This window comes from Tachyglossus aculeatus, chromosome 19 (genome assembly GCF_015852505.1).
Source record: "Tachyglossus aculeatus isolate mTacAcu1 chromosome 19, mTacAcu1.pri, whole genome shotgun sequence".
Lineage (NCBI taxonomy): Eukaryota > Metazoa > Chordata > Mammalia > Monotremata > Tachyglossidae > Tachyglossus > Tachyglossus aculeatus.
Window position 1 is genome coordinate 3,779,587 of NC_052084.1, and position 26,127 is coordinate 3,805,713.

At 44.0% G+C, this 26,127-nt stretch overlaps 1 protein-coding gene across 4 annotated transcripts in view; it reads left to right on the plus strand.

Annotated features, from left to right (window-relative positions):
- Positions 1 to 2,097: 2,097 nt before the first annotated feature.
- SDCCAG8 (SHH signaling and ciliogenesis regulator SDCCAG8) overlaps positions 2,098 to 26,127 on the plus strand; it is a 148,220-nt gene continuing 124,190 nt past the window's right edge. For all 4 annotated transcript variants that reach the window (XM_038761018.1, XM_038761019.1, XM_038761020.1 and 1 more), the window contains exons 1-5: positions 2,098 to 2,164; positions 19,836 to 19,988; positions 20,093 to 20,175; positions 24,536 to 24,649; positions 24,875 to 25,000. In XM_038761018.1, the coding sequence (XP_038616946.1) occupies positions 2,098 to 2,164; positions 19,836 to 19,988; positions 20,093 to 20,175; positions 24,536 to 24,649; positions 24,875 to 25,000 (543 nt within the window). The remainder of the gene's footprint in view (positions 2,165 to 19,835; positions 19,989 to 20,092; positions 20,176 to 24,535; positions 24,650 to 24,874; positions 25,001 to 26,127) is intronic.

Genomic DNA, 26,127 nt, shown 5'->3' on the forward strand with positions numbered 1-26,127 from the left:
GCTCAATAAATAAACACGATTGAATGAAATGAATAAAATTTATTTTATTTTGTTAGTATGTTTGGTTTTGTTCTCTGTATCCCCCTTTTAGACTGTGAGCCCACTGTTGGGTAGGGACTGTCTCTATATGTTGCCAATTTGTACTTCCCAAGCTCTTAGTACAGTGCTCTGCACACAGTAAGCGCTCAATAAATACAACTGATGATGATGATGATGAGGCCCAATGAAGTGACTTGTCCAAGGTCATTCAGCAGACAAGTGGCAGAGAGGGGATAAGAGCCCAGGTCTTTCTGACTCCCGGGTCCCTTCTCCAGCTATTGTGTCATGCTGTTTCTCAATTTTTTCCTCAGTTGCTGCTTGGGGGCCCTTCTGAGGTGATGCAGCTGCCTGCCAATAATCTGTCCAGTTGTCACATTTTAGGCAGGACTACTTGTACATATTCTATTTTATTTTGTTAATATGTTTTGTTCTCTGTCTCCCCCTTCTAGACTGTGAGCCCACTGTCGGGTAGGGACCGTCTCTCTATGTTGCCAACTTGTACTTCCCAAGCGCTTAGTACAGTGCTCTGCACACAGTAAGTGCTCAATAAATACGATTGAATGAATGAATGAATAAATACGATTGAATGAATGACTCCCCACAGCACCTATGTATCTATCTGTATATATCTGTAATTTATTGTTTTATCTATTTGTATTAATGTCTGTCTCCCGCCCAGACCGTGAGCTCATTGTGGGGTAGGGACCGTCTCTCTATGTTTCCAACTTGTACTTCCCAAGAGCTTAGTACAGTGCCCTGCACACAGTAAGCGCTCAATAAATAAATACGATTGAATGAACGACTCCCCACAGCACCTATGTATATATCTGTAATTTATTGTTTTATCTATTTGTATTAATGTCTGTCTCCCCCTCTAGACCGTGAGCTTGTTGTGGGGTAGGGACGGTCTCCATATGTTTCCAACTGGTACTTCCCAAGCGCTTAGTACAGTGCCCTGCACACAGTAAGCGCTCAATAAATACGATTGAATGAATGACTCCCCACAGCACATATGTATCTATCTGTAATTTATTGTTTTATCGATTTGTATTAATGTCTGTCTCCCCCTCTAAACCGTGAGCTTGTTGTTGGGTAGGGACCATCTCCATATGTTTCCAACTTGTACTTCCCAAGCGCTTAGTACAGTGCCCTGCACACAGTAAGCGCTCGATAAATACGATTGAATGAATGACTCCCCACAGCACCGATGCATATATCTGTAATTTATTGTTTTATCTATTTGTATCAATGTCTGTCTCCCCCTCTAGACCGTGAGCTCGTTGTGGGGTAGGGACCGTCTATGTTTCCAACTTGTACTTCCCAAGTGCTTAGTACAGTGCCCTGCACACAGTAAGCGCTCAATAAATACGACTGAATGAATGACTCCCCACAACACCTATGTATATATCTGTAATTTATTATCTATTTGTATTAATGTCTGTTTCCCCCTCTAGACCGTGAGCTCGTTGTTGGGCAGGGACCGTCTCCATATGTTTCCAACTTGTACTTCCCAAGCGCTTAATACAGTGATAGATACATAGGTGCTGTGGGGAGGCATTCATTCAATCGTATTTATTTCAATCAATCGTATTTATTGAGCGCTTACTGTGTGCACAGCACTGTACTAAGCGCTTGGGAAGTACAAATTGGCAACATATAGAGACAGTCCCTACCCAACAGTGGGCTCACAGTCTAAATGTCTGTCTCCCCCTCTAGACCGTGAGCTCGTTGTGGGGTAGGGACCGTCTTTCTATGTTTCCAACTTGTACTTCCCAAGCGCTTAATACAGTGCCCTGCACACAGTAAGCGCTCAATAAATACGATTGAATGAATGACTGAGTGAGTGTGGCCTCAGGCTGTCTCCAGGCAACGAGGCCCCTGCCATCCAAACGGTCGCGTGCCCCGCACGGTGGGGAGGGGGGGCGCGCGCAAGGCCTCCTGGGAGTTGTAGTTTTTGAGGTCGGGCGGGGCGCGCCCCGAGGCGAGGGTTCGGGTGGCGATGGACTACAACTCCCATCGGCCCCCGGGCCACCGCGCCCTCTGCCCGCTGCGGTGGCCATGGCGGCTTCTTGGGGCCACCGGGCCTTGGAGGAGGCTCTGGGCAGCTACCAGCGGGGCCTCAGGGGTGAGTCCTCCCTTTGACGCCCTGTCCCCTTCCTCCCCATAAAAATAATAATAATAATAATAATAATGATAATAATAATAATAATACTGATGATGGCATTTATTAAGAGCTTACTATATGGTAAGCACTGGGGTAGATACAAGGTGATAAGGTTGTCCCACGTGGGGCTCACAGTCTTCATCCCCATTTGACAGATGAGGTCACTGAGGCCCAGAGAAATAATAATAATGACATTTTAACTGCTTACCATTTATTTTATCTGTGCATGTTTATTCTGTTTATTTTGTTCATATGTTTTGTTGTCTATCTCCCCCTCTAATAATAATAATGTTGGCATTTGTTAAGCGCTTACCATGTGCAAAGCACTGTTCTAAGCGCTGGGGGGGGATACAAAGTGATCAGGTTGTCCCACGTGGGGTTCACAGTCTTCATCCCCATTTGACAGATGAGGTCACTGAGGCCCAGAGAAATAATGATAATAATAATAATGACATTTTAAGCGCTAACCATTTATTTGTACATGTTTATTCTATTTATTTTGTTCATATGTTTTGTTGTCTGTCTCCCCCTTCTAATAATAATAATAATGTGGGATTTGTTAAGCGCTATGCGCAAAGCACTGTTCTAAGCGCTGGGGGGGATACAAAGTGATCAGGTTGTCCCATGTGGGGTTCACAGTCTTCATCCCCATTTTACAGATGAGGTAACCGAGGCTCAGAGAAGTGAAGTGACTTGCCCAAGGTCACACAGCAGACATATGGAAGAGCCGGGATTCGAACCCATGACCTCTGACTCCAAAGCCCGAGCTCTTTCCACTGAGCCACGCTGCTTCTCTAGACTGTGAGCCCACTGTTGGGTAGGGACCGTCTGTACATGTTGCCAACTTGGACTTCCCAAGCGCAAAGTACAGTGCTCTGCGCACAGTAAGCGCTCAATAAATACGAATGAATGAATAAAAACACTGATCTAGACGCTGGGGAGGTTACAAGGTGATCAGGTTGACCCACGGGGGGCTCACAGTCTTCATCCCCATTTGACAGATCAGGTCACTGAGGCCCGGAGAAATAATAATAATAATAATGACATTTATTAGGCACGTACTATGTGCAAAGCACTGTTCTAAACGCTGGGGAGGTTACAAGATGATCAGGTTGTCCCCCCGGGGGGCTCACAGTCTTCATCCCCATTTGACAGATGAGGTCACTGAGGCCCAGAGAAATAATAATAATAATGATGACATTTATTAAGCTCTTGCTATGTGCCAAGCACTGATCTAAACACTGGGGAGGTTACAAGGTGATCAGGTTGACCCACAGGGGGCTCACAGCCTTCATCCCCATTTGACAGATGAGGTCATGGAGGCCCAGAGAAATAATCATAATAATGATGACATTTATTAAGCACATACTACATGCAAAGTACTGTTCTAAACGCTGGGGAGGTTACAAGATGATCAGGTTGTTCTCCCGGGGGGGCTCACAGTCTTCATCCCCATTTGACAGATGAGGTCACTGAGGCCCAGAGAAATAATAATAATAATAATGATGACATTTATTAAGCTCTTGCTATGTGCCAGGCACTGATCTAAACTCCAGGGAGGTTACAAGGTGATCAGGTTGTCCCACGGGGGCTCACAGTCTTCATCCCCATTTGACAGATGAGGTCACTAAGGCCCAGAAAAATAATAATAATAATAATAATAATGACATTTATTAAGTGCTTACTACATGCAAAGCACTGATCTAAACGCTGGGGAGGTTACAAGGTGATCAGGTTGTCCCACGCGGGGCTCACAGTCTTCATCCCCATTTGACAGGTGAGGTCCCTAAGGCCCAGGAAAATAATAATAATAATAATGACATTTATTAAGTGCTTACTACATGCAAAGCACTGATCTAAACGCTGGGGAGGTTACAAGGTGATCAGGTTGTCCCACGGGGGGCTCACAGTCTTCATCCCCATTTGACAGATCAGGTCACTGAGGCCCAGAGAAATAATAATAATGACATTTATTAAGTACTTGCCATGTGCAAAGCACTGGTCTAAGCTGCTGGGGAGGTTACAAGATGATCAGGTTGTCCCCCGGCGGGCTCTCAGTCTTCATCCCCATTGTACAGATGAGGTCACTGAGGCACAGAGAATTGACTTGCCCAAAGTCACACAGCTGACAACTGGCGGAGCCAGGATAATAATAATAATGATGATGGCATTTATTAAGCATTTACTATGTGCAAAGCACTGGTCTAAGCGCTGGGGAGGTTATAAGGTGATCAGGTTGTCCCACGGGGGGCTCAGTCTTAATCCCCATTTTACAGATGAGTAACTGAGGCTCAGAGAAATTAAGTGACTTGCCCAGTCACACAGCTGACCAGTGACGGAGCCAAGATTTGAACCCATGACCTCTGACTCCAAAGCCCAGGCTCTTTCCACTGAGCCACGCTGCTTCTCTTCCCCAATCGTTCATTCCCTCAATCCAGCGCTTGGCACAGTGCTCTTCACCCTGTGAGCGCTCAATAAATACGATTGAATTCACCCATCCATTCGATCGTATTTATTGAGCACCTACTGGGTGCAGAGCACTGGACTAAGCGCTAGGCAGGTACAATTTGGCAACAACCAAGTGCGTAGTCCAGTGCTCTGTACCCAGTAAGTGCTCAATAAATATGATTGAATGAATGAACTAGAGACAATTCATTCATTCATTTGAGCGCCTACTGGGTGCAGAGCAGTGGACTAAGCGCTGGGCAAATGCAGTTAGGCAACAACTCGAGGCTCCCTCGTGTATTTATTTTGGGGGTGACAGTTCTTCGCTTCTTGCACCCTGTCTCAGCCTTCCTCATTCATTCATTCCATCAATCCAGCGCTTCGCCCAGTGCTCTGCACCCCGTGAGCGCTCAAGAAATACGATTGAATTCCCCCATCCATTCGATCATATTTATTGAATGCCTGCGGGGTGCAGAGCACTGGACTAAGCACTTGGAGAGTACAGTTCGGCAACAGCTAGAGACCGTTCATTCATTCAGTCGTATTTATTGAGCTCTCACTGGGTGCAGAGCACTGGACTAAGTGCTTGGCAAGTGCAATTCGGCAACAACTCGAGGCTCCCTCGTGCATTTATTTTGGGGGTGACTGGGTTCTTCGCTCCCTCTTCAGCCGAGGTGGCACCCGCTTAAGGTCACCCGGCATTCAGTCGTATTTATTGTTGGCTTTAGTGGCAGGAGCCCGGGCTTGGGAGCCAGAGGTCTTGGGTTCAAATCCCGCCACCAGTCAGCAGTGTGACTTTAGACCAGTCACTTCTCTGGGCCTCAGTAACCTCAACTGGAAAATGGGGATTAAGACTGTGAGCCCCAAGTGGGACCCCAGCGCTCCTTCTACTCTACCCCCCTCCCTGCAGCACTTGTGTATGTATCCACATATTTATTATTTTATTTCTAATGATGTGTATATATCTATAATTCTATTTTGATGCTATTGATTCCTGTCTTCTTGTTTTGTTGTCTGTCTCCCCTCTTCTAGACTGTGAGCCCGTTGTTGGTCAGGGATCATCTCTATTGCCGAATTGTGCTTTCCAAGCGCTTAGTACAGTGCTCTGCACACAGTAAGTGCTCAATATGATTGAAAGAATGAATGCATGCTTGGCACGTAGTAAGCATGCAAATACCATCATTATTGTTATTGTGTATAAAGCACTGTACTCAGCGCTTGGGAGAGGGCACCATTACAATAAACAGACACATTCAATTATATTTATTATCATATAATGAATAAATAACAATATTATTATATAAATATATAAAATATATAATATAATATACATTATAATATAAAATATATAAATATAAACAATAATAATATTATTAATAATAATAATGGTATTTGGTAAGCACTTACTATGTGCCAAGCACTATTCTAAGCAGCGAGGTAGATACAGAGTAATCAGGTTGTCCCACGTGGGGCTCACACTTTTAATCCCCATTTTACAGATGAGGTAATTAAGGCACAGAGAAGTTAAGACTTCCCCAAGACTAAGCCCCTGGTGGGCAGGGATTGTCCCTCTCTATTGATGAATTGTATTTTCCAAGTGCTTAGGAAAGTGCTCTGCACACAGTAAATGCTCAATAAATACGATTGAATGAATTGAGCACTTACTGCATGCAGAGCACCGTGTTAAGTGCCTCCCTGCCCACAACAAGTTTATAGTATAGAAGACAGGTTTGCACCGGTTTATGAGAAGCAGAGTAGCTTAGTGAGCCCACTGTTGGGTAGGGACTGTCTCTATATGTTGCCAACTTGTACTTCCCAAGCGCTTAGTACAGTGCTCTGCACACAGTAAGTGCTCAATAAATACAATTGATTGATTGATTGACTAGTGGAAAGATCCCAGGCTTGGGACTCAAAAGACATAGGTTCTAATGCCTGCTCTGCCACATATATGTTGTGTGACCTTGAGCAAATCCCTTAACTTCTCTGTGCCTCAGTCACCTCATCTGTCAAATGGGGATTAAGACTGTGAGCCCCACGTGGGACAACCTGATGAGCGTGTATCTACCCCAACGCTTAGAACAGTGCTTTGCACACAGTAAGCATTATTACTATTCAAACCTTGGCCTCCAGCTCAGCACCACATGGAGTAGAAAGGTGATTGTCCGAACTAATTGTGACCAAGGTGAGGTCAGATATACAAATGTTCAAGTCACTGAAAATTGCAGGTGGCTTTCATAGCTAACTTTCATACCGTGGCCACCAACTCTGTTATTTTTTATGCTCTTCCAAGCATTTAGTGCTCAATAAACACGATTGAGTGATCCAAAAGGCCTCCAGCCAATAGGGAATGAGATAAGTTGGAAAGTCACTCTCCACTAAGTGAACAATAATAATGGTAGTAATTGGGATATTTGATAAATGCTTACTTTGTGCAGAGCACCACACTAAAGCGTGGGAGATACAAAATAATCAGTTCAGACACAGCAACTGCCTCACATAGGATTTACAGCTGTAAGGAAAGAGTAAACAGGTATTTAATCTCCCTTTTACAGATGAGGAAACAACCACAAGGAAATGGGTGACTTGCCCAAGGTCCCTGTGCTGGCAAGTGAGAGAGACAGGATTCGGTCCCAGCTCTGCTGACTCTGAATCCTGTAGATTTACCATTACCTCACACTGTTTCATTAAAATGTCCATTTCACGTGGTGCTGAGGTAGGGACTACCAATCAGCTGAAACAAAGTTAAAGTGCTCTAGTAAGTTTTAGACCCGCTAGGAAAAAGTGAAACAAATTAGAATAGTCTATCTGAAAGGCCACTTCCTCCCAAATTACCTTCCCCAGTTAATTCTCAGTAGCACAGGTCATATAAATCCATGGGCTCTCTCATTTTCTTATTTATGGTTGTCAGCTTTTGTTTATCTATTCAATTGCACCTGTAGCTTATTTTAACTGTTTGTAAATAATTTGCATCTGTGGCTTTTGTGAAAGTGTAAACTCCTTTTATGTTTACATAGTTGTACCTGCAGTTTATTTTGATGAACCCATTTGTAAATGATTTGTGTCTGGCTTTTGTGAAAGCATAAGCTCTTTTGAGGGCAGGAGAAGTGAAGCCTGGTTTGTTTTGTGTATGGCAAACAGTATACTGCATTGTATCCGGTGAACAGTCAATAAATGCTACTGCTACTATTTGGCCCCTCTGTTAGGGAATTTACATTTTATATTTCATCCTGCTAGTCGGACTGTTCCACACTTAGGGGAAGTTCATCAACATTAGAAAGCCACACTCTAGACTGCACTGCTATCAGGGTTCAACAAGTGAGGGATAAAGGAAAGAAATTGTGGTAATTGCTAAGCAGGCACGGTACTAAACACTGGGGTGGATACAAGTAGATCAAATTGGGCACAGTCCCATGAGGGACTCACAGTCTCCATCCTTATTTCCCACGTGAAGAAACTGTCATAAACCCACAGTTCATACCAACCAGGAACCTCAGTGACATAGTAGAGTCAAGCCACATCACTGACCACCGAAGTTACTGTGGAAAGCTTTTTAATTTCACCAACATGCAAGGAAGTGAAAAACACACTCCACCAAGAATCCAATACCAGCTTACTGATCAAAGAAGCTTATTCTGTTAAGGCTTCATCTCTGCATCCAACTACTGCTACCCTCCTGCAGATTCTTCACTTATCCTCTGCATGGCTCAGCACGCTCACTTTTTATATGCTTTAGGGAGTCACAGCTGTGACTCAATGTGGCAGTCATTGATTGGCCCAGGCCCATTACCTGCCTTTCGTGCTCCACCTCCACAGGCCAGCAATCACCTGTCCTCAATTAAAGCCCATCTGCCGGTTTCTTCCTTGTTGTCCTTCGCGGGATCACAAACAGTCACTAGTAAGGCAGCTTGTCACGGGCTCACCACAGTAATGGAGTCCCACAGAAGTTAAGCGACTTGCCCACAAAGTAGACAAGTGGGATTAGAACCCACGATCTGCTCAGTCCCAGGCTTGTGCTCTATTCACTACACCATGGTGCTTCCCCAGTAATCAGTGAGAAGTAGCGACACAGCTTCATGATTAATTTCTCCTTCCAGGAGTGAGAATTTTGCATCAACTGCAATCAGCCCCAAAGGATCAACAGGGTGCTGGATTTTACGAAATGTGAATGTGAGCCCCACGTGGGACAACCTGATTACCTTGTATCTACCCCAGTGCTTAGAACAGCTTAACAAATACCATTATTATTATTATCCCAGACTGAGCCCCTTCCTTCCTTCCTTCCTCTCCCCCTCATCCTCCTCTCCCCCTCTCCATCCCCCCATCTTACCTCCTTCCCTTCCCCACAGCACCTGTATATATGTATATATGTTTGTACATATTTGTTACTCTATTTATTTTACTTGTACATATCTATTCTATTTATTTTATTTTGTTAGCATGTTTGGTTTTGTTCTCTGTCTCCCCCTTTTAGACTGTGAGCCCACTGTTGGGTAGGGACTGTCTCTATATGTTGCCAACTTGTACTTCCCAAGCGCTTAGTACAGTGCTCTGCACGCAGTAAGCGCTCAATAAATACGATTGATGATGATGATATCCCGTAAAGTGTTAAATGACAATCCGGACATATAGCCAATACCCTAATAGAGAGCAGAAACTTTAGAACCAACAAACTTCTCAGGAGTCGAGGGCACTGTTCACCATTTCATTTGCTTATAATGAGAAGGAGTGTGCCCTAGAGGGTAGACAATGGGCCTGGGTGTCAGAAGGATCTGGGTTCTGGGTTCTAATCCAGCTCTTCCACTTGTCCGCTGTACGATTTGGGGCAAGTCACTTCTCTGTGCCTCAGTTACCTCATTTGCAAAAGAGGAATGAAAACTCTGAGCCCCATGTGGGACACGGACTGTATCCAATCTGATGATCTTGTAACAATAATAATAATGGTATTTGTTACACGCTTAATATGTGCCAAGCACTGTTCTAAGCCTTGGCCTAGGTATAGGATAATCAGGTTGTCTCATGTGGGGCTCACACTTTTAATCCCATTTTACAGATGAGGTAACTGAGGCCCAGAGAAGTTAAGTAACTTGCCCAGGGTCACACAGCAGACAAGTGATGGAGCCGGGAGTAGAATCCATGTCCTCTGACTCCCCAGCGCTTAGTACAGTGCCTGGCACATAGTAAGTGCTTAACAGATACCCCAAAAGGTATAATAATGATAAGAATAGTGATTGTAGCACTGTACTAGGTAAAATATAGTCCCACAGGGAACTCACAGTCTAAAAAGAAGGGAGGCCAGGTATTGAATCCCCATTTTACAGATAAGGAAACTGAGGCCCTGAGAAGTGATTTCTCCCAAGATCACACAGCAGGCAAGTGGCCAGGGCAGGATTTGAACCCACCTCCTCCGACTTCCAGGCCCACACTTTCCATTAGGCCACGAGACTTACTCTCCCTCTCCCTTGAGTGAAAAGCCCTTTAGAAAGTGCTTAGAATAACACAATCAAAGCCAAAGCCCTAACCCTCAAGAAGTTTGCAACCCTCCTTGAATCCCCTCTTACCAAAAAAATAATAATTATGGTACTTGTTAAGCGCTTACTATGTGCCAAGCACTGTACTAAGCACTGGGGTAGATACAACTTAATCAGATTGGACACAGTCCCTGTCCCCCTTGGGCTCACACTCTTAATCCCCATTTTAGAGGTAACTGAGGCCCAGAGAATAATAATAATAATAATAATGATGGTGTTTGTTAAGTGCTTACTATGTGCAAAGCACTGTTCTAAGCGCTTGGGAGGTTACAAGGTGATCAGGTTGTCCCACGGGGGGCTCACGGTTTTAATCCCCATTTTCCAGATGAGGGAACTGAGGCCCAGAGAAGTGAAATGACTTGCCCAGTGTCATTCAGCAGACGTGGTGGATGCAGGATTAGAACCCAGGTCCTTCTGACTCCCAGGCCTGGGCTCTAGCCACTAGGCCGTACTGCTCTCCTAAGCATAGCACAGACACCAGAACCAAGGGCAGGGGAATCCTTGAAGGGGCTAATCCAGGCCAACTCTTCAGTGTGCCCAAATAAAAATGCCGGATGGCTTAGTGACTAGAGCCCAGGCCTGGGAGCCAGAGGACCTGGGTTCTAATCCCAGCTCCGCCACTTGTCAGCTGTGTGACTTTGGGCAAGTCACTTCACTTCTCTGGGCCTCAGTTACCTCACCTGGAAAATGGGGATTAAGACTTTGAGCCCCACATGGGACAACCTGATCACCTTGTATCCCCCCCAGCGCTTAAAACAGTGCTTCGCACATAGTAAACGCTTAACAACTGCCATTATCATCATCATCTGCCATTTGTTTGCTGTGTAACCTTGGGCAAGTCGTTTAACTTCCCTGGGCCTCAGTTTTCTCTTCTGTACAATGGGGATTATTAAGACTGTGAACCCTACGTGGGACAGGGACCATGCCCAACCCAACGATCTTGCATCTATCCGAGTGCTTAGAATGGTGCCTGGCACATAGTAAGCGCTTAATAAATGCCATTATTATTACTTAAGTGCCTGGTGCCATTATCAATGGCCAGGTGATGGAATCAGCCCAAAATCGGACAGTCTGGGATCAAGCTAGCCACTCTAATTTTAAGAGAAGCAGCGTGGCTCAGTGGAAAGAGCCCGAGCTCTGGAGTCAGAGGTCATGGGTTTGAATTCTGGCTCTGCCACATGTCTGCTGTGTGACCTTGGGCAAGTCACTTCACTTCTCTGTGCCTCAGTTACCTCATCTGTAAAATGGGGATGAAGACTGTGAGACAACCCTGATCACCTTGTAATCTCCCCAGCGCTTAGAACAGTGCTTTGCACATAGTAAGCGCTTAATAAATGCTATCATTATTATTATTATTATTATTCATAATTTCCTTTTCCCCCCACCAAAGCTATGGAAGATTTGCTTGAGGAAATTGCTTAAAGCTGTCCAATTCTCTTGTGGACATTTTAGTGTAAAACACCTGATTCAACCCTTAATTGCCTTCATTTTGTTCTTTCAAAACTGTTCCTTACCTTCCGCAAATGAATTCTACGGGTCCTTTATAATTTCAGACAAATTCATGATTATAAGCTAAAGGACCCAGTTATTCTTTAATCTTCATTCACTTCCCACACCGCAGGCAAGAAGTAAGAGCTGGTAGAGTTTCCCCTTTTGACTTTCCCAGCCTCTGTGTTGCAGGAAATCTCAAACCTCAGACTGGTCTTCTCTTCGTAATTGATTGGGATGCGAAATGGTTCAGTGCTGGGAATCACAAATGCTAGAAAAATAGCAAGCAAAACTTACCACACTTGAGTACTCCTTGTCACTTACAAAAAGGAAAATTATACTTCCAAGGTCCAAACTGCTTAGGAGTTCCTGTTTTTCCCCCCCTAAAATGTTTACAAGATCCCCCCAGAGCCTGAGCCTGAAAGTGTCTTTTTTTGCTGACTCAGTTGAACTAGGCATTAATAAATAAAACACTTTCCTTTGCTCTGAATCCTAAACTCCACATTAATAATAATATGAGCCCATCTGTCTGCTGCCATTCAGAGAGCCACAATGAGAATAAGTGCTTTGTTCATTCATAAAGACGGAGAGATCGAAAGCTCAGCGTGCAAAATTGCTTATGAGGAAACCCGGTTGCTTTTCTTTTTCCCTTTAACAAATCCCTTTGGAAAACACCGTTATTGGAATTACATCAACTCTGCCTCAGTGACTGATCATTTTAGCAGGAAGAAGAAAAGCTTCTGAGATGCAATGGGGCGAAAGAGGGCTGGAGGCAATTCTGTTTTTTTCTTCCAAAACTGTTTGGCTGCATTTCTTTTAGACTGTGAGCCCACTGTTGGGTAGGGACTGTCTCTATGTGTTGCCAATTTGTACTTCCCAAGCGCTTAGTACAGTGCTCTGCACATAGTAAGCGCTCAATAAATACGATTGATTGATTGATTGATTGATTTTCTTGACAAATATCCATAGTTTTACGTGTGAATATAGATTATCTATAAGCTCCTTCTGGTCAGAGTCACATCTGCTTAGTCTGTTATATTGTATTCTCCCATTCAGTGCTCTGCACATGGTAAGCGTTCATCAGGTGGGTTGATTGATACATAAACATACTATCAAGGAAGTACTCATAGCCAGGATTTGCAGCATCTATGTACAATCGATCGGTCATATTTATTGAGCGCTTCTTGTGGCCAGAGCGCCGTCCTAAGTGTTTGGGAGAGTACAACATAACAGCATTGGTAGTTGCGTTCCCTGCCCCTAACAAGTTTACAGTTTAGAGGGGTAGAAAGCCATGAATATATCTGTAATAGATTACGGATATGAACTTGTACTTCCCAAGCACTTAGTACAGTGCTGTGCACACAGTAAGCGCTCAATAAATACGATTGATGATGATGATGATGACTTACCATTTTAGTCGGCTGCGTCCCCGTCTGTCTTCCTCACTGAGGGCAGGAATGTGTTTTAGCACTTAATAAATACCATCGATTGAACGTTGAAAAGGCATAACTTGCACTTGGATCACTCTTGTTTCATTCCATCCTATTTAGTGATCACTTACTGTGTGCAGAGCACTGTACTAAGCTCTTGGGAGAGTACCATACAACAATAAACAGACACATTTCCTGCCCACAACTAGCTTACCATCTAGAGCTTCCAGTCTGAGCTACGTCAGACAAAAACAGCGCAACAAAAAGCAGCTCGCCCTTGACAAACACACTGCAAGTGAAGGTCTCTCTCTCTCTCTCCCCCCTTTTCTCTCTAGCAATTTCCCTCACCCTCTTTCCCTCTTCCTCTCTCCCTCCCTCTTTCTCTCCCTCCCCTAGTCTCTTTCTTTTGTCCTCTCCTTCTCTCTTTCTCTCACTTTCATTCACTTTCAGTTTCCCTGTCTCTCTGCCCCTCTCCCTTTGCGTGCACTAGGATTTTATACTGGACAATGTGGTTTTTAGCCAGCCAGTCCGCTACTACACAAGATACCTCCAAATCCAAAATTTTCATTTTCAGCCTCCAGCCTCCCTCTGCTTTGGCTCCAGCTGCTGAAATTTCCAGGCCCATGTTCATAGAGATCTGGCTAGGGGATGGGGGGCAGGTGGCCTAGCGGTTAGACCCCCCAGTCTGAGAGTCAGAAGAATCTGGGTTCTGATCCCGGCTCTGCCACTGCTCTGCTGTGTGACCTTCGGCAGGTCACTTCACGTCTCTGGTCCTCAGTTACCTTATCTGTAAAATGGGGATAAAGACTGAGCCCTATGTGGGACCAGGACTGGGTCCAACACGATTTGTTTGTATCCTCCCCAGCGCTTAGTACAGTGCCTGGCAGATAGTAAAAGCTTAACAAATACCACAAGTATTATTATTATTTTTATTATTAGGAGAGACGCTCAGGTCTGGGAGGGCTCGGCAGACCTCCTTAAAATGGCATTCGTGACGTCATCGTGTGACATTAAATGCCCAGCATGGTGTACATAACAACAGCTTCTAGACTGTGAGCCCACTGTTGGGTAGGGACCGTCTCTATATGTTGCCAACTTGTACTTCCCAAGCGCTTAGTACAGTGTTCTGCACACCGTAAGCGCTCGATCAATCAATCATATTTATTGAGCACTTACTGTGTGCAGAGCACTGTACTAAGCGCTTGGGAAGTACAAGTTGGCAACATGTAGAGACAGTCCCTACCCAACAGTGGGCTCACAGTCTAGAAGGGGGAGACAGAGAACAAAACCAAACATACTAACAAAATAAAATAGAATAGATATGTACAAGTAAAATAAATAAATAAATAAATAGAGTAATAAATATGTACAAACATATACACATATATACAGGTGCTGTGGGGAAGGGAAGGAGGTAAGATGGGGGGGATGGAGAGGGGGACGAGGGGGAGAGGAAGGAAGGGGCTCAGTCTGGGAAGGCCTCTTCAGGAACTTCCCTCTTAAATGTATACAATCTTAATGGCTTCTGGGATGATCAGCTATTCCTACATTCACATACGACTTAAAAATGTGCACTTATCTGCTCAAATGGATAAAAAATTTGTATAAAAACTTACCATTAATGAGCTCAATAAATACGATTGAATGAATGAACAGCTGCATATGTCCATATCTGAAATTGATTTTTTAATTAAAGTCTGTCTCCCCCTGCTCTAGACTGTAAGCTCACTGTGGGCCGGGAATGTGTCTGTTTATTGTTGTATTGCACTCTTCCAATCCCTTAGTAAAGGGCTCTGCACACAGTAAACGCTCACTAAATACGATTGGTTGAGTGAATATGGATGTCCAGTATCCACAGACACTGCCATTGGCTATCCAAGTGTGCGTATAGTTGTGGAGAATGTCCTAAACTTTTTTTATTATTGTTATTATCATCATCAATAGTGTTATTTTCTATGGTGTTTGTTAGGTACTTCCTCTGTGCCAGGCACTGTACTAAGTGCCGAGATAAATATGTTGCCGATTTGTACTTCCCCAGCGCTCAGTACAGTGCTCTGCACACAGTAAGTGCTCAATAAATATGATTGAATTAATTAATTGAATGAATAAATACAAGCTAATCAGGTTGAACACAGCCCATGTGCCATTCCCAGTCTTTATCCCCATTTTTCAGGTAACTGAGGCGCAGAGAAGTAAAGTGACTTGCCCAACGTCACACAGCGGGCAAGGCTCAGTGGAAAGAGCACGGGCTTTGGAGTCAGAGGTCATGGGTTCAAATCCCGGCTCTGCCAGTTGTCAGCTGTGCGACTTTGGGCAAGTCACTTAACTTCTCTGTGCCTCAGTTACCTCATCTGTAAAATGGGGATTAAGACTGTGAGCCCTCGTGGGACAACCTGATCACCTTGTAACCTCCCCAGCGCTTAGAACAGTGCATTGCACATAGTAAGCGCTTAATAAATGCCATTAAAAAAAAAAAAGTGGCAAGGCCGGGTTTAGAACCCAGATCCTTCTGACTCGGAGGCCCGGACTCTGTCCACTAAGCCACGCTGCTGTCTGTGATGGAAACTCGTCAGTAATGAATAACTTCTACTTATTAGCAGTGGACTAGGACAGCCCGCAAACTCTCTCAGGAAGCTAACTTTTGGAAAGGTCTTGAGTTTGTTTTGGATCCTTTGATATCTAAGGATGGCCCTGATGTGGAAATATGTTTAGGTTGTGGTCAGGAATGATGTGTTTTTAGGGACTCTTGTGATGGCTGAGTCACAGTGTTTTCTTTGTTGATCTTTTTAGAGAAGACTTTCTGTCCCATTTAGTTTGATTGAGGCCGAAAATGAGTTATGATAGGAAATGACACTAAATAGAGCACTTTGGTACTCTAAAGCACCATTTGAATTTATTTCAGCTTTAAATGAGGGCTTTTAGTAACCTTAGAGGAAATCGCATGACGATAGCGCCTTCGTACACGCAATATAATATCCATGTCTTCCAATGATTTGAGTGTTCCAAGGCATATGTATATGTTTACCCAACTCTAGGCAGTAGGAATTCGTGAGGAAAACACAGAAAGAAGAAATATAAAAAAAAACCAACCCACCTCTTCAGGAAGTGCTTTCAAGTTTGAATGCAGATGGGGAATGATCAGATGGTGCTAACGAAGAGCGATACCGGGTATGCTTGTTGCGGAATCGAAGTGGCTTTTATACCTCAGCGTGTCTTCTTCAGACACAGCTTGTTCATTCAGAGACGTTCAGCACAGTGTTCTACCCGCAGTCAGATCTTAATAAATACCATCGATGGATTGATTGAAGGTCATTTTAGGATTCTTAAAGTTCCTGGTTTGAGCAAATTGGAAGCAGTATGGCCTAGTGGATAGAGCACGGGCCTGGGAGTTAGAGGACCTGAGTTCTAATCCTGTCTGGTCCCTTTCCCCGCTGCGTAACCTGGGACAAGCCGTTTAGCTTTTCTGTGCCTCAGTTTCTTTATTTGTTAAATGAGGATTGAATTCCCGGTCTCCCGCTTCCGTAGACTTTGAGCCCATGGGGATCCGGAACCATGTCTGACCTGAATAACCAATAACTCCAGTGCTTAGTACAGTGCTCGACATTTAGAAAGCACTTAGCAAAACTTATTCTTTGTACTATTATGATTTCCAAGGGATTGGGGAGTTCAGAAATGCACAAGACACATTCTTTGCCCGCAAGGAGCTTACATTCTAGTAGGCTGAAGCCCCAAACCAGTCGATCCATGGTTATTCATTCATTCATCATTCATATTTATTGAGCACTTAGTGTGTGCAAATCACTGTACTTGTACTTCCCAAGCGCTTAGTACAGTGCTCTGCACACAGTAAGCGTTCAATAAATACGATTGATGATGATGAGTACAATATAACAACAAATGGACACATTCCCTGCCCATGATGAGCTTTTTTGAGCAGATACTATGTGCAAAACACTCTTCTAAAGTCACTTAACTTCTCTCTGCCTCAGTTACCTCATCTGTAAAATGGGGATTAAGATTGTGAGCCCCACGTGAGACAACCTGATCACCTTGTATCCCCCCAGCGCTTAGAACAGTGCTTTGCACATAGTAAGCGCTTAACAAATACCATCATTATTGTTATCATTATTATTATTAAAATTAGCAGAAGCATTCCCTGCCATCAATGAGCTTACAATCTAGGATGGGCTCCAGGTAGCCTGTGGAAGACTCCTTTGAGTATTAATTTTCATAGCTATATAAAGCTGTATATTTACACCAGAAGTAGGTACAAAGTAGGCATATTTCCAGGTTTAGAAAAACAAATATCGTGGGCGGTTCTCATTGTACCCCTCAATTATTTTGAAGCTAAATTGTAAAGCTAATTGTTGGACCTGCCATTAAACTTCGCAGTCTCGGTGATAACATTCCTTGGAGTCGTAGCTCCATAATTATAGTGAGGGTTTAGTCAGGCTAGAGGGTGTTGACTTTGAACAGAATCCGGGATCAAGTTCAACGTTAAGGCCCAAGCACGGCACCAAAAAAAAATGATACGGGTAATGAAGAGAGATGTTCCTGCAGTTTAATTCCGCTTATTTACTTACATCCATTCTCTAAAAGGTTTCAGAAAAATATTGGAATTATTCCCAGCAACCCCACAGAGGGTTGATATAGTAGAAACATTCACCCTCAGCAGCTTTTACAGTATCTTCAAGTACCGTACAGGTCAATATCCTTCCTAGTTTTCAGGGAAATATACAATGAGGTCTCATGGTCACATACATGATTGTACTGGGATTCTACAACAAAATAGATGTTGTACCCAGTCAACATGTTGAGAGCCCTCTAGAACGTAAGCTCGTTGTGGGCAAAGAGTGTGTCTATTTATCACCATCATCAATCGTATTTATTGAGCGCTTACTATGTGCAGAGCACTGTACTAAGCGCTTGGGAAGTACAAATTGGCAACATATAGAGACAGTCCCTACCCAACAGTGGGCTCACAGTCTATTTATTGTTTTATTGTTCTCTTCATAAGCGCTTAGTGCACTGCTCTGCGCCCAGAACTCAGTAAATACAATTGACTGACTGGCTGATTGACTTCATGGTGTTGGAACGAGCCCGGGCTTTGGAGTCAGAGGTCATGGGTTCAAATCCTGGCTCTGCCAATTGTCGGCTGTGTGACTTTGGACAAGTCACTTAACTTCTCTGTGCCTCAGTTCCCTCATCTGTAAAATGGGGATTAAGACTGTGATCAGGACAACCTGATCACCTTGTAACCTCCCCAGCGCTTAGAACAGTGCATTGCACATATTAAGCACTTAATAAATGCCATCATCATTATTATTATTATTACTGCTGAAACCCGGTCATCTAACAGCATTATTTCTTTTTAGGAAGACAGCGGTTTTACTCAGAAAGTGTTCCGTAGATCTCTGGCATTGTAGGAGCATTGAGAAGCAGTGTGTTCCCTGTGTTTACTTGTTTTGACGTCTCTCTCCCCCGCTTCTAGACTGTGAACCCGGTGTGGGCAGGGATTGTCTCTCTTTATTGCGTAATTGTACTTTTCAAGCGCTTAGTACAGGGCTCTGCACACAGTGAGCACTCAATAAACACAATTGAATGAATGAATGAATGAGTGTATGAATGAATGAGTGAATGGAAAGAGCACTGGCCCAGAAATCAGGGGACCTGGAGTCCTATTCCTGTTCTGCCACTTGCCTGCAGTGTGACCTTGGGCAAGTCACTTAACATCTCTGTGCCTCAGTCTCCTCATCTGTAAAATGGGGGTTCAGTTTCTGTGCTCCCTTGTACTTAGGCTGTAAGCCTCATGTAGGACAGGGGCTGTGTCCATCCTGATTAACTTGTGTCAACCTCAGCGCTTAGTACAGTGTCTGGCACAGAGTAAATGCTTAGTAAATACCACAATCATTATTATCATTATCATTATTATTACCCCAGTGCGTGGCACATAGTAAAGCGTTAATAAATACTGTAGTCGTCATTATTGACTGATGGGACATGGGGATTGCCTGCCTTTATGTGAACTTCTAAAGAACTCTGCTTCCCCTGATTTGTGTAAAGCATTCTGAAAAATGCCTTATCTATTTATATTGATGTTTGTTTATTTGTATTGATGTCTGTCTCCCCCCCTTCTAGACCATGAGCTCCTTGTGGACAGGAATTGTCAGTCTTTATTGCTGTATTGTACTTTCCCAAGCACTTAGTATAGTGCTCTGCACACAGTAAGTGCTTAATAAATACAGTTGAATGAATGAATGAAAAAACAATCAAACACAACATATCCAGTTGTTTTGATTCCCTCCACAGATGAGGTAACTGAGGCACAGAGAAGTTAAGTGACTTGCCCCCACTGTTGGGTAGGGACTGTCTCTATATGTTGCCAACTTGTACTTCCCAAGCGCTTAGTACAGTGCTCTGCACACAGTAAGCGCTCAATAAATACGATTGATTGATTGATAGCCCAAAGTCACACAGCTAAGTGGCAGAGCAGGGATTAGAACCCACGACCTCTGAACTTCTCGACTGTGAACCCATTGTTGAGTAAGGATTGTCTCTGTTGCCGAATTGGACTTTCCAAGCGCTTAGTACAGTGCCCGGCACACAGTAAGCGCTCAATAAATGCGCTTGAATGAATGAATGAATCATCAGCCCATTCAGCGAGGCCCCTTCCACATTTCCGTTCTCACGGGGACTAGGAACGAACGGGCCTGAAAGCTAACCTGGGGTGGTTGTTTGCAGACCGCGCTAACAGAAGCATTCATCAGCTGAAATCAGCCTTGCAAGAAAGCCACCTCTCCGCAGAAGAAGATGAATTTCCACACGATCGGTCCCGCGGCGAGCCGGGAAATGGCGACAGCGGAGCTTGGCAAGTTCTGCAGCCCAGCCCGGCAGGTAGGGGATCTGGTGGCACCATTTTGGCTTTTAAGTGTCGCGAGGTAAAGACTCCGTGTCCTTGTCACTGAGACAGCTAGTGACCTCTGGTTTTTGTTCTACAGTCGATCAACTCAGGGCGCTGCTGCAGCGACAGATGAGCGAGGAAAGCGAAGCGTCTCCCCCGAAGAGGAGAATGTCACCTCCGGTGGGTATTTCCCTCTCGACGTCTCACATCACCTATATCCAGTTTCACTTCAGAGACAAGAGCAGTGGTGTTCGAAACGCACAGAAGCGATTCATCAGTCTCTGGGCTTCCCGGTTGAAGCATCTGTGCTTGTTCTGAAGGAGGGGCCCATCTCCGGCCAAGCTAAATTTCTCCGTCACAGCCTAATTCGAATCAAAGAAACATCATAAGAACATTGCAGTGCTGGTAACTCCATTGGCTGAACGATCCACGAGGCTAAAAAAAAAAAAAAGACAACCGTGATCAAAGTAAAATGTTTTCAACATTTTTGACTGTTTCCAGAGTGGAACCCATTAGGGAGGATTAGTTAGGATTCCTTTGGGGGATGTTTTTATGTTTAATAAAAGTGCCCCGATAGGTTCTGTGTACCATCCAGAGAACTTGAGAATTATAAAATAAAGAAGTGGTGCATCCCCTGCCCACGAGGAGCTTACATTTTAATAGGGATGACAGGCACAGAAATATTTATATTTCAGTATTTGATTAATTCGAGTAATCAAAATAGTCAACATTACAATTAATTGTACGTACTTACATATACACTTGCCTAGTGAGGAAAGCATAGGCCTGGGACTCAAGAGGACCTGGGTTCTAATCCCAGCCCACCTCTTTTCTACTGTGTGACTTTGGACAAGGGACTTCACTGCTCTGGGCCTTAGTCCCCTCATCTGGAAAATGAGGGTTAAGACTGTGATCTCCGTGCAGGACATAAACTGTGTCCAACCCGATTAGCTTTTTTTTACCCCAGTGCCTGGCTCGAAGAAAACACGTAACAAATACCACTAAAATAGTAATAATAGTAAAAAACAAAAAAAAAAAATAATCCCCAAACACTCTATGTATGCCCGTTTTATGTCTCAGATATCATGTCTCATATATTTATTTATACAAGATAGGCATAGTTAGGGTTGTTTAGCAGGCAAGAAAATTAAGAGTTGGAATTATGTGCTAAATAAACTAACCCAATCTGATACCTTGTTAGGCAGCAAATGTTCATTTTGGGGGGAATATATAAATGAAGTGTGAGTATTCCACCTCGTGATGTTTTCAAAAAGGAAAAGAAGAATTTCTTACCTGGAATATTTGAAATCACAGTTGTCTTAGGTAACTGCTTCTTCGGTAAAGAATTTTGCTTTGCAAATTGTATTGCTGTTTTCAGAAATGTCATCTTACTACATTAATTTGCTAAATACAGAAACATTTTTCTCACGTGGTAAATAACTGTCATGCCGCTATCATGATGACCTAGAAGCTTGGATCCAGCGGGGAAAGAGTATTGTTAATGTTCAACATCTTCATTAATGTTGACTTTATATAGGTCAGGAAATAAAACATCCTGATGGCTGGATATACCAATCAAGAGAAGATATGTGACCTGCATATGAAAAACAAATGAATTTAAAGTAATTTATGTGCATTTTCCTAGAGGTTCTGACTTCAGGGTCTCCCCATGAAATATTGCATGCAGTGAGAAATTACTAAGGTCACATTTCCTCTAATTCCCGATTAAACCCTCTTTTCCCTGGCTCTCTCTCCCTCCTGCATCGTCTCTGCACATGGATCTGTGACCTTTGGGCACTTGATATTTGCTCCACTCTCAACCTCACAGCACTTATGTATGTATCTTTAAATTATTCATTCATTCATTCAATCATATTTACCAAATGCTTACAGTTTGTGGAACACTGTACGTAGCAACTGGGAGAGTACAATATGGCAATAAATGGTCACATTCCCTGCCCACAACGGGTTTACAGTCTAGAGTGTACAGTCTATAGATTATAAATTATTTAAATTAATGTCTGTCTCCTCCTCAAGACTAAAAGCTCATTGTGGGCAGGGAATGTGTCTGTTTATTGTTGTACTCTCCCAAGCACTTAGTACAGTGCTCTGCACACAGAAAGCAGTCAATAAATACAACTGACTGACTGACTGAACTCTATTATATTGCACTCTCCCAAGCACTTAGTGCAGTGCTCTGCACATAGTAAGCGCTCAGTAAATACCACTGTTAGGTTGACTTACAAATGCCACTAAAAGAAATGTCATTTCTATGTAGAGCAGTAGAGAGAACAGTAAATGAGAACTGGGCTGGGTTTTTTTATTTTAATGTTTTGAATTCCAGTAAATGTTATTTTAGCAATCTGTTCGTATAAAAATCATTCAGGGCCTATAAGAGGTAGAAAAAATGATTTAAAAAAAAATTGAACCGAAATGGTATAAATAAGGTTTTTAAGGAGTAAATAGTTTGCAGAAGCATGTAGAGGAGATAATCTAGCCTCTATCTTACAACTCCTTCAGGAGGATTTCCAGAGATCTGTGGCCAGAGATAATTACAGCAACCTCTTGCCTTCGGAAAAAGCATTCCAGATTCACGGGTAACCTTACGGAGCCAAACAAAACTGTCTCAAAGTGGGAAATCGGGATTAGCAACAACGCCAGTAGGCGAGTCATCCCGAAATGTAGGACAAACCAGTTCACGTTCCTCTTTGGCAGCCCTCTCCCTAGATGAGGTTGATAATATCCATGACCGCCTTATCTGCAAGTTCAAAGATGGTTAATGAGATTTAGACGAGATCAACGGATTTGTTTGCCACTCGGGCTTGCATTCCTTGGCATAAATGAGGGGTTCTCAGTTTTTCATTCAGTCCTCGCCCTATTGCATCGTGAGGACTGTTTTTCCTTCCCTCTTAGAAAGGGCTCTGTGTGGAACAGGGGCCAAATATGAAATAATTGCCTTGGATCTGTCTACCCCAGCGCTTAATCCATACTGTCCGTCCTATCATTTCCCCTTCCTGCTATGGAGAGCTTGGACTCTTACCTTCATTTCCTCCTCTAGATGAGGTAGTCCACTACTGTTTTGATTTTTATCTTTTAAATGTGGTCTTTGTTTGTTAATTGTGGTATTTGTTAAGCACTTACTATGTGCCAAGCACTGTACTAAGCTTTGGGGTAGATACAAGATAACGAGGTCCCACAGGGGATTCACGAGTCTACTGTTGGGTTTTGGGTTATTTTTTTGCCTTATTGAAGGTACATCTCCTCTGAGAGGCCTTCCCTGACTAAGCCCTCCTTTCCTCTTCTCCCACTCCCCTCTGCAGCTCCTTGACTTGCTCCCTTTATTCATCCCCCTTCCCAGCCCCACAGCACTTAGGTACATATCTGTAATTTTTGTACTTTAAAAACAGAAGAATTTAAAGTCATTTATTTGCATTTTCTCAGGGGTTCTAACTTTAGGGCCTCCCTGGGTAATATTGCATAAAGTGACAGGTTACTAAAGTTACATCTCCTCCAAGAGGCCTTCCCCAATCAAGCCCTCTTTTCCCCGACTCCCACTCCCTTCCTGCGTCATCTCTGTACTTGGATCCGTGACCTCTGGGCATCTGATATTTGACCCACCCTCAACGCGCAGCACTTACGTCTTGTCGTATGCCGTTGAGTCGTTTCCGACCCATAGCAACCTCCACGGACTCATCTCTCCCAGAACGCCCCGCTCTCCATCTGCAACCATTCTGGTAGTGGATCCAGAGAGTTTTCTTGGTAAAAATCTGGAAGTCCATTGCCAACTTCCACGCAGTAAACCTGTGTCTCCGCCCTCGACTCTCCCGTCCCGCTGCTGCCCAGCACGGGTGAGTTATGATTTGTAGGAGATTGCCTTCCACTCGCTCGCCACTGGCCAAGCTAGGAATGGAAGGGGTAGGCCTCTGCTTGACTCTTCCTCCCGTAGCCGAGACTGGTAGAGGACTGGAAAAACCCCAGGTGCGACCCTGGGAGGGGCAACGCTTCTGTACATTTCTTTAAATAATAGATTATGAATTATTTAAGTTAACGACTGTCTCCCCCTCTAGACTATAATGTAGGGAATGAGTCTCTGGCCTCAATTCCAAACATCCCTCCTGGTCTGTTCAGGTCTGGATCAGAACTTCCTGAAGTAGTCTGAAATAGTCATGCAACATGCATCAGTGGCATTTTCTTCATAAGGGCATCATTCATTCATTCATTCAATCGTATTTATTGAGCGCTTACTATGTGCAGAGCAAGCGCTTCCTCACCACATGAACGTGCGGCACCATTAGCACCGCGTACTAAATTCCTCGCTAGGCTGTACGCTCCTCGAGGGTAGAATTAATGTCTACACAACTGTATTCCAGCCTCTCAGTGCTTTGTGCAGAGCTCTGCACCAAGTAAGTGCTCTCGAAATACCATCGGTCGATTGACCGATCCATTCCCCATCACTTTCCACCCTAGTGACAGCGTGAGTGAGAGATGTGAATGTCTTCTGAGTCCAAATATGCTTCCATCTTCCTTTTCTTCTCCTCAGAGAACGGCAAAGCCCTCAGAGAGCAGTCTTCCTGCCGTACAAGACCTCGTGCCTATCATCAACGATCAATCCCAGTACATTCATCACTTAGAAGAGGAAGTCAGGTTCTGCAAGGTGAGCCTCCCCTGGCCAGATTTGAGGAGCCCCAACCCCCAAAGATAGCCCAACACAAAACGGCATTAAAAAGTCAAGCACTCCTCACTACTCATCAAATCTGTAGCGGGTTGCCAATGCTCAACAAGTCCAATAACAATTACGGTATTTGTTAAAGCACTTACTGTGTGCCAGGAAGTCTGTAGCAGTCGTTGACAATGGATATTTTTGTGATGCTTCGTGAAGGAGGAGTTGTCCGGAATGAAATACCGAATACAAGTGGTTGTGCTTGAGAATGAGAAACTCCAGGAGGAGCTAAAATCCCGAACCGCAGAGCGGACTCTGAGAGAGCAAACGCTTCTGGATGCCTCAGTAAGTTTTATTACCTCGTTAGTGTTGATGGGCTATTAGCACAGCGCCCTACAGACCTAGGAAATGGTCTGTATTTACAGATTTCCCTAATTTTGGGGGGGCCTTCCTTCCATTGTCTGTCCAAGCCAGAGCTGCCACATCATCATCAATCGTATTTATTGAGCACTTACTGTGTGCAGAGCACTGTACTAAGCGCTTGGGAAGTACAAGTTGGCAACATATAGAGACAGTCCCTACCCAACAGTGAGCTCACTGTCTAAAAGTCACTGAAGTCACTGCCACTTCTCTGAGGTCAAAACCCCCTGTCCCTTATTTTTCTTTTCAATGTTTTTTGTTAAGCGCTTACTATGTGCCAAGCACTGTACTAAGCTCAGGGGTAGAGACAAGCTGATTGGGTTGGATGCAGTCCATGTCCCACATGGGGCTCACAGTCTCAACCCCCATTTTTCCAGGTGAGGGAGCTGAGGCACAAAGAAATGAAATGACTTACTCAAGGTCACATTTCAGAGCTGGAGTTAGAACCTGGGTCCTTCTGGCTCCCAAGCCTGGGCTCTATCCTCTTGGCCATTCTGCTTCCACCCTGGCCCTGTAATAATAATAATAACAATCGTGATGTTGGTTAAGCGCTTACCATGTGCCAGACACTGTACTAAGCATTGGGGGGGGATACAAGCAAATTGGGTTGGACACAGTTCCTGTCCCACATGGCGTTCACAGTCTTAATCCCCATTTTACGGATGAGGGAACTGAGACCCAGAGAAGTGAAGTGACTTACCCAAAGTCACACAGCTGACAACTGGCAGAGCTAGGATTTGAACCCATGACCTCTGACTCCCAAGCCTGGGCTCTTTCCATTGAGCCATGCTGTTTCTTACAGCATATGTGAGAAGAACTGGCCAGTGCCAGTTCTGTGTGAGCCCTATGTGAGATGTAGCCTGTGTCTAATTGGATTTGCTTGTATCTATCCCAGTGCTTAGTACAGTGCCAGGCACATAACAAATACCATTAAAAAAAAAAGATGATAATCCTAAAATCTGAGGGGAGAAGATGGAATTTTCATTTCTTTTTTATTTACCTTGCATCTTTGGGGTTTTCCTTTTTTTTGCTAAAAATAATCGCTAAGGGGT